The 19033-nt window shown below is 41.9% G+C and overlaps 1 protein-coding gene across 1 annotated transcript in view; it reads right to left on the bottom strand.

Annotated features, from left to right (window-relative positions):
- Positions 1-18755, bottom strand: part of LOC142651680 (enoyl-CoA delta isomerase 2-like) — a 60684-nt gene extending 41929 nt beyond the window's left edge. Inside the window, exons 1-3 of the mRNA XM_075826675.1 lie at positions 18598-18755; positions 16540-16702; positions 14563-14661 (exon numbers count right to left, since the gene is read on the bottom strand). Of these exons, the coding sequence (XP_075682790.1) occupies positions 14563-14661; positions 16540-16702; positions 18598-18659 (324 nt within the window). The 5' untranslated portion in view covers positions 18660-18755. The remainder of the gene's footprint in view (positions 1-14562; positions 14662-16539; positions 16703-18597) is intronic.
- Between the last annotated feature and the right edge of the window lie 278 nt (positions 18756-19033).

Genomic DNA, 19033 nt, shown 5'->3' with positions numbered 1-19033 from the left:
AGGCATTTCAGAGGAATTAAAGCAGAGTGGAGGTGAAATTTGCAAATTTCATTTTTCTTGCAGAATTTCAATTTTATTCCATTTTTTTTCTGTAACACAGAAGGTTTTACCACAGAAGCACTACTAAATATGTATTGTCCAGATTCTGCCGTTTTTAGAAATGTCCCACATGTGGTTCTAGTGTGCTCGTGGACTAAAACACAAGCCCCAGAAGCAAAGAAGCACCTAGTGCATTTTGTGGCCTCTTTTTTATTAGAATATATTTTAGGCAGCATGCCAGGATGAAGAAGTGTTGAGATGCCAAAACAGTAAGAATCCCACAAAAGTGACCCCATTTTGGAAACGACATCCCTCAAGGAATTCATGGATGGTTGTTGTTACCATTTTGAAAACACAGGTTTTTCACAGCACGTATTTGAATTGGGCTGTGAAATTAAAAAAATTAAATATTTTCCAATAAGATGTCATTTTTGATCAAAATTTCTTATTTTCACAATAAATAAAATACCCCATTTTGTTGCCCAATTTGTCCTGAGTGCGGCAATACCATTTGGGCCCATGGGAGGGCTCAGAAGGAAAGGAGCGCTGTGTGTTTGTTGGAGTCCAGATTTTGCTGGATTGGTTTTCGGGTGCCATGTTGCATTTGCAGAGCCCCAGAGGTATCAAAGCAATGGAAACCCATCAGAAGTGACCCTATTTTGGAAACTACACCCCTCAAGAAATTGATTTATGGTTGTTGTTACCATTTTGACCGCACAGTTTTTTCACAGCACGTATTTGGATTGGGCTGTGAAATTAAATAAATGTAAATTGTCATAAGTGTGGCAATACCCTATTTGTGGTGATAAACTGCCGTTTGGGCCCATGGGAGGACTCGAAGCCCCTGAGGCACCAGTACAGTTGAAACCCCTGAGAAGTGACCCCATTTTAAAAACGACACCCTTTAAGACATTCATCTAGAGGTGTAGTTAGCATTTTGACCCCACAGGTACTGTGTAAAAGATAATGCGCAGCAGATGGTGCAGAGTGAGATTTGCAATTTTTTCTATATATATATATATATGCCATGTCAGTGTCCGATATATTGTGCCCACCATGTGCCACTGCAGATATACACTCCATGAACTGTAATGTGGGTTCTCCCGGGTATGGTAATACCCTACATGTGGCTGTTATTAGCTGCCTGGGCACACGGCAGGGCTCAGAAGGGAAGGACCACCATTTGGCCTACTGGAGCTTTTCTGGTGCTAAGTCATGTATGCAGAAGCCCCTGAGGTACCAGTACAGTTGAAACCCCTGAGAAGTGACCCCATTTTAAAAACTACACCCCTTAAGACATTCATCTAGCGGTGTAGTGAGCATTTTGACTCCACAGGTATTGTGTAAAAGGTAATGCGCAGCAGATGGTGCAGTGTGAGATTTGCAATTTTCTTTATATCTATGCCATTTCAGTGTCCAATATATTGTGTCCAGCATGTACCACCGGAGATATACACCCCATAAACTGTAATGTGGGTTCTCCTGGGTACGGCAATATCCTACATGCAGCTGTTATCAGCTGCCTGGGCACAGAGCAGGGCTCAGAAGGGAACGATGAGGGGGATAAGCTGTGCGGAGTGCGTCAGGGTAGATTAAAAATCTAAGGGATGTTCAATTTTAAAACACTTTCATACAGAGCCCTGGTTTTTAGGGACACTGATATATCGTGTCCTCCCTTATCCCCCTCTTATAGCAGACTTTGCACCTCCTTTGACTTTTTCCCTTCTTGCCAGTTTGGGGAACTTTTTCTGGAAAGTGTTGCCCTGGTACGATGTGTGTGGCCTCGCTTCCAGAAGTACTGGGTGCCCCCTTCTTGGTCCCTAAAGATTAGGTTCTTGATAATGAGGATCTACCTACTTCTTGTATTGTTTGATTAGTCACTGACACTATTTAAATGATGTATGGACATGTATTCATTGCTTGAGAACGACTTCAATGAGAAGGTGAAACGTCGCCTACACACTGCGTGAATAAAGACCGTTTGTTTGTATCATATACCGGTGTGCTGCCTCTTTCCTTGGGAAGACTCCTTGGGATTTTGCATGGCTTTGTTTGGTGGGATCCATAGTCCAGTTCCTTGAGGTTCAGCACCCACTATCCTCTAATATACAAATTCCAAACAGGACAAGGTAGGAACTGCACAGTAATGTACCATATCCTTCTTCCTAATCCCCACTTTGTGTGCTCTGTCCCCCCAGGGACCAGAATTATGCGCAGACTATATTTACATGAAACATAAATTAAATGTCTACAGTAAAAAAAAAAACAACACTTTTGGGATGGTTTTTCCAATTTTAATGTGACTGTTAGGGAATTATAAAAGACAAACCATGTCCATATGTCCTATTAGGGCATATGATTATCATAGATGGGGGTACTGAGCTCTGGACCCCCTCTTTAAGCAAGAGCGGAGAGCTAAAGAAAACTGTCTGCTGCTCTGGAACCCTGTGTGAGACAATGTATTACATGGTCACTCATTTGGGCATTTTGCATAGAATATGTAAAGAATTGCCAATTATATACTGCTGTAAATGCAGCCAGGGCTGTAGACAGGAGGTATGGGGTGAACGTTTTGAAAAAGGCAGCATTTTTCGTTATATAGTAGTGCATGGTTTTGTGCATTTCTCTTATAAGGTGTACTTTGAGGGCACATATAAGATTATCAAACTGGGGTTATTCAATTTGGTAAAAAAGACGGCTCAGAGGAGATCTAGTGACAATGTACAAATATATCAATAGACCGTACAGAGCGAATGTATGGCCTGGAGCTGAAGAGGCCCATGGTGCAAGGCGTGGTGAGTATAAGGAGGCGTCTGACCTAGGGCATTAATATATATATCTATATATATATATATATATAGAAAAAAATATAGAGCGCAGTAACGGCACCAGGACTTCAAGATAGATGAAAGCAAAAGTGGATTTATTTCACCTCAACACAGCAACGTTTCGGTTCAACAGGAACCTTTCTCAAGCCATAACAAACTGAATAAAGTGTCAAGCATTTATAGGAGGAGCATACATCAATCGATAATAAAGCAATTATATGTATAAATCCATCAAAACATGTATGGAGCATATGTACATATTAAATAAAAGCATTTTATACAGTGCACATCACTCTACCACTGTGAAATATATAGGAAAAATGCAATATATATACAAAATGTGGTAAAAATTACAAGGGATACTGTAAATGAGGGCAATTTCGGATAATTGGAAGCAGGCAGAGGCTAATTGCAATATAGCACACATGTACTCACTGTAAATCAATCTGTAGAGAGAATGGAAAGTGCGCCCGACACACACATGTGTGTGTCTAATGCGCATGTCCCAAGATGGCGCCCAAACCGGATGTTATATCCGGTGGACCGCATCAGACAGCAGGTTCCCACTGCGCACGCGTCACAGCGGAGCTTGCGTTCCACCGCTCCTGCGCATGCGCCAGCCGGGATACAGCTAATTAGTTAAGAACCTATGAATATCTGTGTATACCATAATGTCCAAAATAGGATTGGGACAGAAACTAGGACACACTTATCCATCCACATAAAAGCATATCGATATAAGTCCATAAAAATAGAACGACTATACCAAATGCATATGTGTACATAGATGCAGTGCTGTAAATGCAGTATATGGCCCCCTAGTGGTAAAAAACCAAATCTACACGTTATGTTCTCTCAATATGATGTGATTATAATCACTTAATGGGACTGCTACGTATAATATATAAAGGGAAAATACACTCCAAACATGGATATCAAATAATCCCAGTAGAATAGTGTAACAAAGAGAAACACATTGAACCAATATTTAAATGGAGAAATGAACTAACGTTTATTAGAATTAACTGGGAGGAATTACATACATGAACCGCATTGCAACAGTATGGTCCGGATACACAGTACTTCCAGGTTATAATTGAATTTAGCTATCTCAAAAGAGCCCTACAAAAATATATTCCAAGTGTAACGTTGGTGCTTTTCAAAGAGAGAAGAGAACTTCTGCCGCTTTCCAATATCTCTCAAAATTGCTTAACAAACAGTTATGTATCTAAAACGTGGGAAAAAAAAGAGAAAAAGTGCATTAATATACAAAATATGCAAGTTTAAAAAAAATATATAAAATATATAATATAGTATGTATATTCAAGGAAGGTCAACATGGGACCTCACTTGAACTATACATAACAGACACAAATTATACCTTTGAGAACGCCAACCCATCCTATCTTTATAGGTCCACGGGAGAAAATGAATACGTAGTCACTAACTCAAATATGTGGGCCACAAGGATATTCTATGTTCAACCCCTTAGGAGACATGGTTTCTAGTCTAAAAATCCACTCGAGCTCTTTTCTTTTGAGCATTAACCCCCTGTCACCACCACGTCTAAGCTGAGGCACCGAGTCAATGATTCTAAATCTCAGCTGTGATAAACTATGCTTCTTCTCAACAAAATGTCTCGATACTGGTAGATCTTGTCTCTTAGTTTTGATGTTTGATTTGTGATTTCTTATCCTGAGGCGTACCTCTGTAGTGGTCTCACCAACATAGTGAAGACCACAGGGGCAGCTGAGCAGATAAATTACATATGATGATTGGCACGTAAAAAAACCTTTGATATTTATAGGTTGGTCATTATGTGGGTGATTAAAAATGCCACCCTTGATCATCATATCACAGATGTTACAACCAAGACATGGGAAGCACCCATATTTCGGGGGGGCCAGAAACATCTGGTTTCTCCGATGCGACCCAATATCGGCCTTAACCACACTGTTTTTGAGTGTTTTACCTCTCCTATAAGCCATCATAGGCCTCTCCCGGAATTCGGTAACCCTCGGAAGAGCTCTTTCCAACATCTTCCAATCCCTCCTCAGAATCCCACCAATCTGTGGGCTTAATGAGGAGAAAGTGGAGATAAATGGCAACCGAACATTCTTTTTAGTAGCAGTCTGACCACCAAGAAGGTCTTGCCTATCCAACAAATCCACCTTTCGTCTATTGAGATCCAATACATAGTCTGGATAACCCCGATCTGAAAATTTCTTACACATTTGGTTGAGTCTTGAGGATAACTTATCCTCCTGACTCACCACCCTTTTAACTCTGATAAGCTGACTATAGGGTAATGACTTTAACAGCATACTTGGATGCCCACTAGTGAAATGTAAGAGATTATTTCTGTCAGTTTTTTTAGAGAACAGATCAGAAACCAATCTATTATTAATAATGGAAATTCGAGTATCCAAAAATTCAATAGAACTTGTAGAGAAAGACATGGTAAATATTATTGTGGGATTTAAATCATTTAGAAATGTAACAAACTCCTGTAATTGATTCATTGAACCGGTCCATATGAGGAAGACATCGTCTATGTATCTCCACCACCGCAGCACTGAACTGAAGTGGTGGGACACATAGACAAGGCCCTCCTCAATACTCCGCATAAAAATATTGGCGTATGTAGGGGCCATATTGGACCCCATTGCCGTTCCTCTTTTCTGTAGATAAAAAGTATCTCCTACCAAAAAGTAATTTTTCACAAGAATAAATTCCAATAACGATCGAATAAACCCAATTTTATCGTCAGAAAAGCCAGATCTCTCTAGATAGAAGAGTGAGGCATCAATACCCTCCTGATGGGTAATTGAGGTATACAGACTCCCTACATCAAGGGTAACCAGAACCGACCGGTCAGGAATCACCAAATCCTGAATCCTGACCAGGAAGTCCGAGGTGTCCCTGATATAGGAGTCTGCACCAATAGCAAATTCCCTAAGAATTTTATCCAAAAATGTTGCAGCTGGGACAAATAGGGAATCACTCCCCGAGACAATAGGTCGTCCAGGGGGCCGAGTGGAATCCTTGTGAATTTTAGGCAATAAATAAAGGACAGGGGTCACAGGGAATTTCACCTGTAAAAAATCATGTAAATTCCTGTCAATGATTTTGCTCTTAAATGCATTGCCGATCAGGATATCTAACTCACGTAAATACGCGAACTTAGGGTCACCCGAAAGAACAGCATAGACATTATTATCATTCAGTTGTCTGGTCATTTCTTCCAGATAAAGGGAGGTGTCCATAACAACTATGGCACCCCCCTTATCTGCCGGTTTAATGGTAAGATCCCTGTTACATATCAATTCTTTAAGCGCCATATTTTCTGAGTGTGTCAAATTTCTCTGAATATACTGACCACTCTGCACTTTCCTCAATGAATTTATCTGTTCTCTAACAAGTAAGATATACGTTTCAACAGCATGGATATTTTGGGGAGGTTGAAATTTGCTTTTATTAAATAACCCATAATCCTTAAGATGGAGCATCTCACTAGCTGAAGTTATGGAAACAACATCAGCCGATTGAGGCTGTTCAGAGAAATACGCTTTAAGCCTTAATGATCTAAAAAAACATTCAAGATCTAAATTCAATCCAAACCAATCTACAGGGTTATTAGGACAAAAAGATAGGCCACGATTGAGCACTTTGACCTGTAAATCGGTAAGTATACATGACGAAATATTCACCACTAGATCTGGGGATTTTTCTTTCTGGTCTGGTATTGCCGTGTCCCCCGTGCTGGAGTCGACCTGCCTCTGGTTCTGTTGGCACTCACTCTTCCTCCTGTGTTTCCTCCCGCCCCTGCGGGTTCGCTTTCTCCCATAATGGGGGTGTCCATGTTGTCCCCTAAAAAAGGAACATTATACTGGTCATCAGAAAATTCTGAATCCGTGACGTATGGCTCGGCTCCCCTTTGTCTTCTTCTGGGTCCTCTTTCGATCCTCCTGGGACCCCTTAGGTCAGCATCTTCGCCCTGCCAGCAATAAATTTTGCCAGTGGCGTAATCATCTAGATCTCGCTGCCATTTCTGGCGTTTGGTCTTCTCAATATCGCCACGAAACCTCTGTAAAAATGCAGAAACTTTCTCTCTCAGGTTTGAGAAATCTTGTGTGGACATCATCTCTCTCAGCTGGGCCTCTTTCTCGCTCAGACGTATTTTCACCAGATCGATTTCTTTCTGTAAGAACTCCAGGTTCAACAGCAAAAGATCTTGGGAATACTTGTTTGAGATAGCTTCAAACCTCTCCTTAAATGCTGTATTGGCAGGAAAGAGATTGGGCCTCAAATGTGAGCGCATGCCACGCGGTATACGGAGACATCTATAATACTCGCCAAGTGTTGATAGGTGTAGCTCAAGGGAAATCACTCTCTTAGAATCTGCCTCCCATTTTCTCCGTACGTTTTCAACGGTGGGAACACTTAGAAAGGTGACATCTCCCGATAGACCTTGTAGGATACGGTCAGCGTCCTCTCTGGTATAAGTAAAAACTTGAGGCGTAATCACACCTATATCCAGCTCATCTTCAGTAGACATAATTGAAAAAATAAAAGCAGGGTGCACGTGTTCGATTCAACCAAACACAGTCCAGAGTAGATGAACACAGCACTCCAATGCTATAACAAATCAGGCCATGTGCACGTTACCTGGGGGTGAATCAATTCCCCAAAATCCAATAGAGAAAAATATAGAGCGCAGTAACGGCACCAGGACTTCAAGATAGATGAAAGCAAAAGTGGATTTATTTCACCTCAACACAGCAACGTTTCGGTTCAACAGGAACCTTTCTCAAGCCATAACAAACTGAATAAAGTGTCAAGCATTTATAGGAGGAGCATACATCAATCGATAATAAAGCAATTATATGTATAAATCCATCAAAACATGTATGGAGCATATGTACATATTAAATAAAAGCATTTTATACAGTGCACATCACTCTACCACTGTGAAATATATAGGAAAAATGCAATATATATACAAAATGTGGTAAAAATTACAAGGGATACTGTAAATGAGGGCAATTTCGGATAATTGGAAGCAGGCAGAGGCTAATTGCAATATAGCACACATGTACTCACTGTAAATCAATCTGTAGAGAGAATGGAAAGTGCGCCCGACACACACATGTGTGTGTCTAATGCGCATGTCCCAAGATGGCGCCCAAACCGGATGTTATATCCGGTGGACCGCATCAGACAGCAGGTTCCCACTGCGCACGCGTCACAGCGGAGCTTGCGTTCCACCGCTCCTGCGCATGCGCCAGCCGGGATACAGCTAATTAGTTAAGAACCTATGAATATCTGTGTATACCATAATGTCCAAAATAGGATTGGGACAGAAACTAGGACACACTTATCCATCCACATAAAAGCATATCGATATAAGTCCATAAAAATAGAACGACTATACCAAATGCATATGTGTACATAGATGCAGTGCTGTAAATGCAGTATATGGCCCCCTAGTGGTAAAAAACCAAATCTACACGTTATGTTCTCTCAATATGATGTGATTATAATCACTTAATGGGACTGCTACGTATAATATATAAAGGGAAAATACACTCCAAACATGGATATCAAATAATCCCAGTAGAATAGTGTAACAAAGAGAAACACATTGAACCAATATTTAAATGGAGAAATGAACTAACGTTTATTAGAATTAACTGGGAGGAATTACATACATGAACCGCATTGCAACAGTATGGTCCGGATACACAGTACTTCCAGGTTATAATTGAATTTAGCTATCTCAAAAGAGCCCTACAAAAATATATTCCAAGTGTAACGTTGGTGCTTTTCAAAGAGAGAAGAGAACTTCTGCCGCTTTCCAATATCTCTCAAAATTGCTTAACAAACAGTTATGTATCTAAAACGTGGGAAAAAAAAGAGAAAAAGTGCATTAATATACAAAATATGCAAGTTTAAAAAAAATATATAAAATATATAATATAGTATGTATATTCAAGGAAGGTCAACATGGGACCTCACTTGAACTATACATAACAGACACAAATTATACCTTTGAGAACGCCAACCCATCCTATCTTTATAGGTCCACGGGAGAAAATGAATACGTAGTCACTAACTCAAATATGTGGGCCACAAGGATATTCTATGTTTTTTTTCCCACGTTTTAGATACATAACTGTTTGTTAAGCAATTTTGAGAGATATTGGAAAGCGGCAGAAGTTCTCTTCTCTCTTTGAAAAGCACCAACGTTACACTTGGAATATATTTTTGTAGGGCTCTTTTGAGATAGCTAAATTCAATTATAACCTGGAAGTACTGTGTATCCGGACCATACTGTTGCAATGCGGTTCATGTATGTAATTCCTCCCAGTTAATTCTAATAAACGTTAGTTCATTTCTCCATTTAAATATTGGTTCAATGTGTTTCTCTTTGTTACACTATTCTACTGGGATTATTTGATATCCATGTTTGGAGTGTATTTTCCCTTTATATATTATACGTAGCAGTCCCATTAAGTGATTATAATCACATCATATTGAGAGAACATAACGTGTAGATTTGGTTTTTTACCACTAGGGGGCCATATACTGCATTTACAGCACTGCATCTATGTACACATATGCATTTGGTATAGTCGTTCTATTTTTATGGACTTATATCGATATGCTTTTATGTGGATGGATAAGTGTGTCCTAGTTTCTGTCCCAATCCTATTTTGGACATTATGGTATACACAGATATTCATAGGTTCTTAACTAATTAGCTGTATCCCGGCTGGCGCATGCGCAGGAGCGGTGGAACGCAAGCTCCGCTGTGACGCGTGCGCAGTGGGAACCTGCTGTCTGATGCGGTCCACCGGATATAACATCCGGTTTGGGCGCCATCTTGGGACATGCGCATTAGACACACACATGTGTGTGTCGGGCGCACTTTCCATTCTCTCTACAGATTGATTTACAGTGAGTACATGTGTGCTATATTGCAATTAGCCTCTGCCTGCTTCCAATTATCCGAAATTGCCCTCATTTACAGTATCCCTTGTAATTTTTACCACATTTTGTATATATATTGCATTTTTCCTATATATTTCACAGTGGTAGAGTGATGTGCACTGTATAAAATGCTTTTATTTAATATGTACATATGCTCCATACATGTTTTGATGGATTTATACATATAATTGCTTTATTATCGATTGATGTATGCTCCTCCTATAAATGCTTGACACTTTATTCAGTTTGTTATGGCTTGAGAAAGGTTCCTGTTGAACCGAAACGTTGCTGTGTTGAGGTGAAATAAATCCACTTTTGCTTTCATCTATCTTGAAGTCCTGGTGCCGTTACTGCGCTCTATATTTTTCTCTATTGGATTTTGGGGAATTGATTCACCCCCAGGTAACGTGCACATGGCCTGATTTGTTATAGCATTGGAGTGCTGTGTTCATCTACTCTGGACTGTATATATATATATATATATATATATATATGTACTACCGTTCAAAAGTTTGGGGTTACCCAGACAATTTTGTGTTTTCCATGAAAACTCTCACTTATATTTATCAAATGAGTTGCAAAATGACTAGAAAATATGGTCAAGACATTGACAAGGTTATAAATAATGATTTTTATTTGAAATAATAATTTTCTCCTTCAAACTTTGCTTTCGTCAAAGAATGCTCCATTTGCAGCAATTACAGCATTGCAGACCTTTGGCATTCTAGCTGTTAATTTGCTGAGGTAATTGGGATAAATTTCACCCCATGCTTCCAGAAGCCCCTCCCACAAGTTGGATTGGCTTGATGGGCACTTCTTGCGTACCATATGGTCAAGCTGCTCCCACAACAGCTCTATGGGGTTGAGATCTGGTGACTGCGCTTGCCACTCCATTACAGATAGAATACCAGCTGCCTGCTTCTTCCCTAAATAGTTCTTGCATAATTTGGAGGTGTGCTTTGGGTCATTGTTCTGTTGTAGGATGAAATTGGCTCCAATCAAGCGCTGTCCACAGGGTATGGCATGGGGTTGCAAAATGGAGTGATAGCCTTCCTTATTCAAAATCCCTTTTACCTTGTACAAATCTCCCACTTTACCACCACCAAAGCAACCCCAGACCATCACATTACCTCCACCATGCTTGACAGATGGCGTCAGACACTCTTCTAGCATCTTTTCAGTTGTTCTGCGTCTCACAAATGTTCTACTGTGTGATCCAAATACCTCAAACTTCAATTCGTCTGTCCATAACACTTTTTTCCAATCTTCCTCTGTCCAATGTCTGTGTGATTTTGCCCATATTAATCTTTTCCTTTTATTAGCCAGTCTCAGATATGGCTTTTTCTTTGCCACTCTGGCCTGAAGGCCAGGATCCCGGAGTCGCCTCTTCACTGTAGACGTTGATACTGGCGTTTTGCGGGTACTATTTAATGAAGCTGCCAGTTGTGGACCTGTGAGGCGTCTATTTCTCAAACTAGAGACTCTAATGTACTTGTCTTGTTGCTCAGTTGTGCAGCGGGGCCTCCCACTTCTCTTTCTACTCTGGTTAGAGCCTGTGTGTGCTGTCCTCTGAAGGGAGTAGTACACACCGTTGTAGGAAATCTTCAGTTTCTTGGCAATTTCTCGCATGGAATAGCCTTCATTTCTAAGAACAAGAATAGACTGTCGAGTTTCACATGAAAGCTCTCTTTTTCTAGCCATTTTGAGAGTTTCATCGAACCCACAAATGTAATGCTCCAGATTCTCAACTAGCTCAAAGGAAGGTCAGTTTTATAGCTCCTCTAAACAGCAAAACTGTTTACAGCGGTGCTAACATAATTGCACAAGGGTTTTCAAGCGTTTTCTAATCATCCATTAGCCTTCTAACACAGTTAGGCCCCATGCACACGACAGCAAAAAACCTCCGTTTTTGCGGACCGCAATTGCGGTCCGCAAAAACGGAGCCATTCACTTTCATTGAACACTGACACCTTTCCGTAGCACTATGGAAGGGTGTCAGTGACGTGGAAATGTTCCGGGAATTATGGAACATGTCCGTTCTTTCAAATTTTGCGGGCCGTGCTCCCATACTTTGTATGGGAGCACAGCCCGAAAATGTGGCTGTCAGTCAGCGGCCGGCCGTGCCCGCAATCGCGGGCCGTGATTGCGGGCACGGTCGTGTGCATGGGGCCTTAGCAAACACAATGTACCATTAGAACACTGGAGTGATGGTTGCTGGAAATGGGCCTCTAAACACTTATGTAGATATTGCATTAAAAATCAGACATTTGCAGCTAGAATAGTCATTTAGCACATTAACAATGTATAGAGTGTATTTTTTTATTCATTTAATGTTATCTTCATTGAAAAAAACTGTGCTTTTCTTTCAAAAATAAGGAAATTTCTAAGTGACCCTAAACTTTTGAACGGTAGTGTATATATATATATATATATATATATATATATTCTTCCTCTGGTCTGGGATCTGATTGATTTAGGGGTCTGAGTTTATTTATGTTGCTATAGAGGCTTGGGATGGCAGCAGAAACGAGGGGCCAAAGAGGTCTTGGCAAGAAACTCTGCAATCGTTTTAAAGAGGACCTGTCACCTCTCCTGACATGTCTGTTATAGCAAATCCATGTATTCCCTATGAGATAACAATTCTGGACCACCTTTTACTTAGAACTCTGTGTTGTGATGTTCCTTTGTTATTCTTCCTGTAAATGTATGAATAATGTCTGGTCTACAAGGAGATTATTTGTAATGCAACTAATTTTTTTTTTAACTATACAGCTGAAGTACATTGACTGGCATGTCTGTCCTTAACCGGTTGATTAGTCTTTTCTATGTTCCACTTGTATTTTCCTACTTGTGTTAATGGTGTGTTAAACGTGGCACAACAGTCGCAAGAAATCCATTCAGATTTTACATTCACTTTCATTTACTGCAATGCACCCAGAGAAACAATGTGATAGCACAGCGATCTTTGGCCCTGCGACCTTTATTGCGGTTAAAGTCCCTGTGTAGCCCTAGCCTAGAGTGAAAATCACTGCGGCGCTTGTTGCAGTTTTTTTGCCGTGGATTTTAATCCTGGATTTGCCTTTACTAATCACTGCATATCGCCAACACTACACAAGACCTGCTGTTTTGAAGATGCTCTGACTCAGTGGTCTAGCCATCACAATTTGGCTCTTACCAAAGTGGGTACTCATTTCATTTTGCTCAGGGCCATACTTTGTCTAAAGCCGGCCTTGGTTGAGGCCCCAGAATCAATTCCATTGGTCAGCCGTAGGCACCTCAGTCCGACACTGCCCAGGGATTTATTATGATTGCCACATTTGGGGTCAGGAAGGAATTTTCTCCCCTAATACAAGGCAATTGGCAATGGCCTCATATGGGTTTTTGCCTTCCTCTGGATCAACACTGTAGGATTAGAAGATAGACTTGATGGACCCGGGTCTTCTTTTAACCTGATCAACTATGAAACTATTCACATAGCTGTATCATGTTTCATACAACCTCAGAGTTGAATGGTGCTATAATATGCCACTCAGAGGGTGCAAAGGAAAAGTAGAGTAGTTGCCTATGACAACCAATCAGTTTCCACTTCTAGTTTTTTCAGAGGCCGTTTGAAAAAAAATGTAACCTAATTGGTTGTCATGGGCAACGTCTCCAGCTTTCCTTTGGACCAGTTTTGACACATCTCCTACATTCTGAGAGCCATAACGTTTTTATTTTTCTGCCGATTTAGGATTTAGCCGTGTGAGGGCTTATTTTTTGCGGGGTGAGCTGCAGTTTATATTGGTACCATTTTGGGGTACGTGAGACATTTTGATCACTTTTTATTTCATTTTGTTGTGGGAGAAGAAGGGACCAAAAAACAGCAATTCTGATGGTTTAAATTTTTTATGGCGTTCACCGTGTGGACTAAATAATGATATATTGTAATAGTTCAGACTTTTACGGACGCGTCAATACCAGTTATGTTAGCTTTTTATTTTTTTTTTACATTGTGCTTGAGGGAAAATGGGAAAAGAAGGGTTTTTTGAGCGTTTAATTTGAAAAAAAATTTTTTGATTTGTTAAAAAAACCTTTATTTTACTGGTTTTTACTTGTCCCCCAGGGGACTTTAACCAGCGATCGTTAGATCGCTTGCACGATATACTGCAATACTAATGTATTGCAGTATATCGCGATTCTGACAGTCTCCTATGAAGCCCTGCCAGAGGCAGGGCTTCATAGGAGTACAAAGATGGCGGACCTGGGGGAGTTCGTCAGGCCCCCAGGCAGCGGTGCCAACCAACGGCTCCCCCCGATCTCGCCGCGGGGGGCCATTGGGATGTTACAAGGGGTCGCCCCCGTCTTTAGTAATTTAAATGCCGCGTTCGCTATTGAACGCTGCATAACGGGTTAAACAAGCAGGATCGTGCTCGAACGGGATCCCGCTCGTTACCCGGAATTGTCGGCTGTAACACACAGCCAACACACTCGCTCTATGGAGCGGTCTCAGCCCGTGAGCCCGCTCCATATTCCCCTACCCGGCGTGCGCTGTATATATACGCCGGATGTCGGGAAGGGGTTAAGAGGGAGAACAGTCCTGTAATACAGCGCTGCACTGAACACCAAATCGCGGCACAGTGCCTACGGCTCCATAGTCTCTTTCACACAGTTCTGTCAAGTGCTTGAGCCCGAAAGAGAAGTAGTAATAAGACAGTCTTCTTACCTTTGATAAACTCCCAAGTGAGTTCCATGCATCCCACTTTGCTTTATTTACAAAGTCCAGCATGCCAGGCTTAGGAGTATTGCAAGAACCTTGTGTTGCCTTAAACGGAAAAAAAATATGAATTTTTTTCTTTGAGAGCAAAATCATTGGACAACATCATCCAGACTGCGCCATATCATTATTATATGAAGATGTGTAAAGTTAAGAGCCTGTGTAGACATTAACAAGCTTTCAAGCCAATTAAAAAGGTTTTCCCAACAAATATCAGACATAAAATAAATGTTTGATTGGTGGGGGTCAAACATCTGGGGGCATCACTGTTAAAATCAATCGGTTGCCATCATCTGGCTTGCCTTCTCTCAGGAGACACCGGGTTGGGTCATTGACTATTTTACATATTAGTGAGATTACCAACGGATAGGTTTAAATATATTTGTAGGTAAACAATCATTTATCATCTGTTTTATAGCCATGGATCAACTGAAATATTATAGCGATCATCAGTCCCTACAGCTCAGATCTCTTTCATCTTTGTTAACACTTCATGCACAGACTAAGGCCTCATGCACACGACCGTAAAAACTCCCGTTATTACGGGTCGTAATCACGACCCGTAATAACAGGCTCATAGACTTCTATTGGCGACGGGTGCCTTCCCGTTTTCTCACGGGAAGGTGCCCGTTCCGTTAAAAAAGATAGAACATGTCCTATTTCTGGCCGTAATAACGGCACGGACAGTCCATAGAAGTCTATGGAGCTCTCGTAATAACGGGTGGCTACATGTGTGCACCCGTCATTACGGCAGCGTTGCTAAGCGACGTCAGTAAATAGTCACTGTCCAGGGAGCTGAAAGAGTTAACTGATCGGCAGTAACTCTTTCAGCACCCTGGACAGTGACTACCGATCAGTATAAACCTGTAAAAAATAAAAATAAAAGACGTTCATACTTACCGGCAACTTCCTGCTTCCTCCAGTCCGGTCTCCCGCCCGTTGCCTTGGTGACGCGTCCCTCTCGACATCCGGCCCGACGTCCTGGATAACGTTTCAGGCCATGTGATCGCTGCAGCCAATCACAGGTCAATCACAGGCTGCAGCGGTCACATGGACTGCCGCGTCATCCAGGGATGTCGGGCTGGATGTGAAGAGAGGGACGCGTCACCAAGACAACGGCCGGGTAAGTATGAATTTCTTTAACTTTTATTACAGAAAAGGCTGTCCCTTCTCTCTATCCTGCACTGATAGAGAGAAGGGGCTGCCGATTAGTGCAGTGCTATTTTGCCGCCAAAAACGTGCTCGTAAATACGGGTGGAATACGTGTGACACCGGACCCATATTTACGAGCACGGGTTCGTAAATACTGGTGCAAAACGGGTGGAATACGTGTGACACCGGACCCGTATTTACGCCAGTATTTACGGGTGGGAAAAAATACGGTCGTGTGCATGAAGCCTGAGACCTTATTCACACGAACGTGTATTACGTCCGTGCTACGTGCGTGGATATCACGAGCGTCACACAGACCCATGTTAGTGAATGGGGCCGTTCTGACAGTCAGTGATTTTCACGCAGAGTGTGTCCGCTGCGTAAAACTCAAGACATGTCCTATATTTGCCCGTGTTACGCGCAGCACGCACCCATTGAAGTCAATGGGTGCGTGCAAATTGCGTTCGGCACACGGAAGCACTTCCGGACGCCGCGTGTGAGTCGCGCTACAGTAGTAAAATAAATGAATGAAAACAGAAAAGCACCTCCTACTTTTATGTTTGTAAACATAAAAACAGAGTGTCATAATGATGCCGGCTGCGCGAAAATCACGCAGCCGCGCACCATATGCTGATGCCACACTGAACATTGTGCGCGCGCAAAACGGACACGTTCGTGTGAATAAGGCCTAAGTGCGATCCATATGTGCAGATGAAAAAAACAAATCCTCATTTACCATAATTTTACTAAAGCTACAGTCTAACATTGAATTACCTGCTTAAAAAGTGCATACAATTTCAATTTTATGTCATTGCCAGGGTCCTTTTTCAGGATCTTCAAGTCATTCTGCGATTTCTCGAAGTCTTGTTGATTGGTATTCATACGTCCTGCTGTTGTGTGTACCCCAAGTGCTGGAACGCCACACCATTTACTGGTTCTAGTGCAGAGACATCAACAAGATACATTAGAAAAGCAATGATCTCATTAAAAGGTTATTCCCATCTTATAAAGTCATTGCATATTGCAAGGATAGGCCATCACTTTTTGATCGGTGGTGGCCTGATCGACATGGAGAATGAAGGGGCTGCAATGCTGATTTAGTGCTGCGTCCTTTCACCGCTCGTCTGTGCAGGGAACAGCAGCATTGCGCCATTCACTTGTTCCAGCGTTACTTTATTTTCTACAGAATTTAACTCCTTCTTTATGTTTTCAACACATTTTTGCTACTTTCTAGTAAAGTAAAATATCTCCATTTGTGAGTTCTAGCCTTCCTTACTTTTAGGCCTCATTCACACGCGTATCCGATTCACGCGCGTGATTCGGGTCCGTGTGTGTTGCGTTATGCATCAGTGTGCTTTGTGAGGGGCATGCGTTATTCACGCACTCGCAAAGCACATCATTTTTATTAGTTTCAACTGAATTGATGCTCAAATCACGCACCGCTCACACATGGTTTTCACGCACCCATTGACTTCATTGGGCTCGTGGGTGCGTGATAACGCACCACTATAGGACATGCAGTGAGTTTCATGCAGCGGACTCTTGCTGCGTGAAAAATCACGCATGTGTGAACGGCCCCATTGAAATCAATGGGTCCGTGTGCTGTGTATTATTTCAATGCACAGCACACGGACGTGATTCACGCTCATGTGAAAGGGGCCAAAGCCACAATTCCTCAGGGCCATTCTAGTATGGCTGTGTCCAACTTGTTTAGTTTCACGAGCGATATAAATCTCACAATTATTAATTAAAGGGGCGGGAAATATGAACGATATCAAGGAAATTAAAAAAGGGAGAGGAAAAAAGCAAGGGGTCAAGAAAAGGGAACGGGAGACAAAGCGAAGGGTTGGGAGGTGATGAGAGGGTCTGTTCACCTATACGTCTTGGAGGACTTCCCGATGTATACAGTCATGTGCCTATAGACTTTAATAGCCAAATGTGTGACAAAACATAGCCAGTTTTTCTTTTAACTTTATTGCGAAACAGTCGACTATGCATTTTTATTACAATGAATACCCAAAAACACTTCGGCTTAGACTTTGGAAGCGAAGCGTCGTATGGCCAAAGACCGCAGTGCCATGCTGGCTGCATCACAGTAATGAAGGTAAATGCGGCCACATTACGCACCACAGGTTGCCTGGACCGCAACACAACAGTCGCAACCAATCCAAACGTGATGGATTTCTTGCAACAGTCAAATTGCCACCGCCGCCGCCTGCAGGTCACAACGTGGCCACATTCACTTATATTACTGCGATACAGCCAGCACGACACTGCGATGACACAACGACCTGTGTCCCTAACCTCAGGCATAGGCTTATTGTTGTGTTGGTGTCTGAGGCATACTTATTGCCACACTTCAAACATGCGTGCCAAAGATATGCCCCGAACCACGAATATGATGTGAACAGAGACATAGGGGGTAAAGGTCACGAAATAGAGCCGTTGAAAAAATGAGAATCGGAGAGAAGTCGGGAAAAGAGGGAGAGAAGTAAAGAAAGTGAGACAGATATAGGGAGGTGCAGAAAAGGAGGGGACGGAGAAGGACAAATTGCGTGACAGGAATGTCTTTTCTCCAGACTACTTCCATTTTCCCGGTGACAACTGTCCTCCCGGCATGACTCCAATGTGATAGAGGTCACATACATATGGAAGTGAGAAGGGGTCATCCCATTTATGCTTTGTTGCAGCAATTTAGGATTTGTTCATTGTAAAAAAAATAAACCGAAGTCTGAGGAAAAGTCCTCCCGCACTTCAGTAATAACAATACTATTTCTCGTACAGCCAGCTGTAGCATACGCTGCTCCATCCCACATAGACGTCCGCGCTCACCTGACTATTCTAGGAAACGGGAGCCGCAGTGAGCGCCGTGCAAGAAATAAGGAGGCAGCCATAGAAAAGCGAGCGCCTGTCACTGACCACCACTACAAGTGACAAAGTGCAAGCCCTCCTCTTCCTCCCTGCGACGGATCACAAGAGCCGCGGCTGCACAAAACAGACGGGACATGTAACGCCCACCCTGATTGGTCAGTGCTGGAAATTCAATAGCTTCTAGATTACGAGCATAATAGCGCAGCTGCGCCCTCTGCTGGTTTTAGATAAATATTACTGGAATAATAACGTAGGTTGGAATTACACTTCCAGTCACTGGGGTGAAAAAGTTTTTTTTTTCTTGGGATTTAGAAAAAAATAATTCTGAACAGAAAAAATAGAAATAATTATTAGCACAGAAAAAAATTGGTGGGTAATAATGGGGGTTAGTGTTAGC

Source organism: Rhinoderma darwinii, chromosome 5 (genome assembly GCF_050947455.1).
Source record: "Rhinoderma darwinii isolate aRhiDar2 chromosome 5, aRhiDar2.hap1, whole genome shotgun sequence".
Classification (NCBI taxonomy): Eukaryota; Metazoa; Chordata; class Amphibia; order Anura; family Rhinodermatidae; genus Rhinoderma; species Rhinoderma darwinii.
Note: the sequence above shows the minus strand (reverse complement) of the source record. Positions and strands in the feature narration are given on the sequence as shown.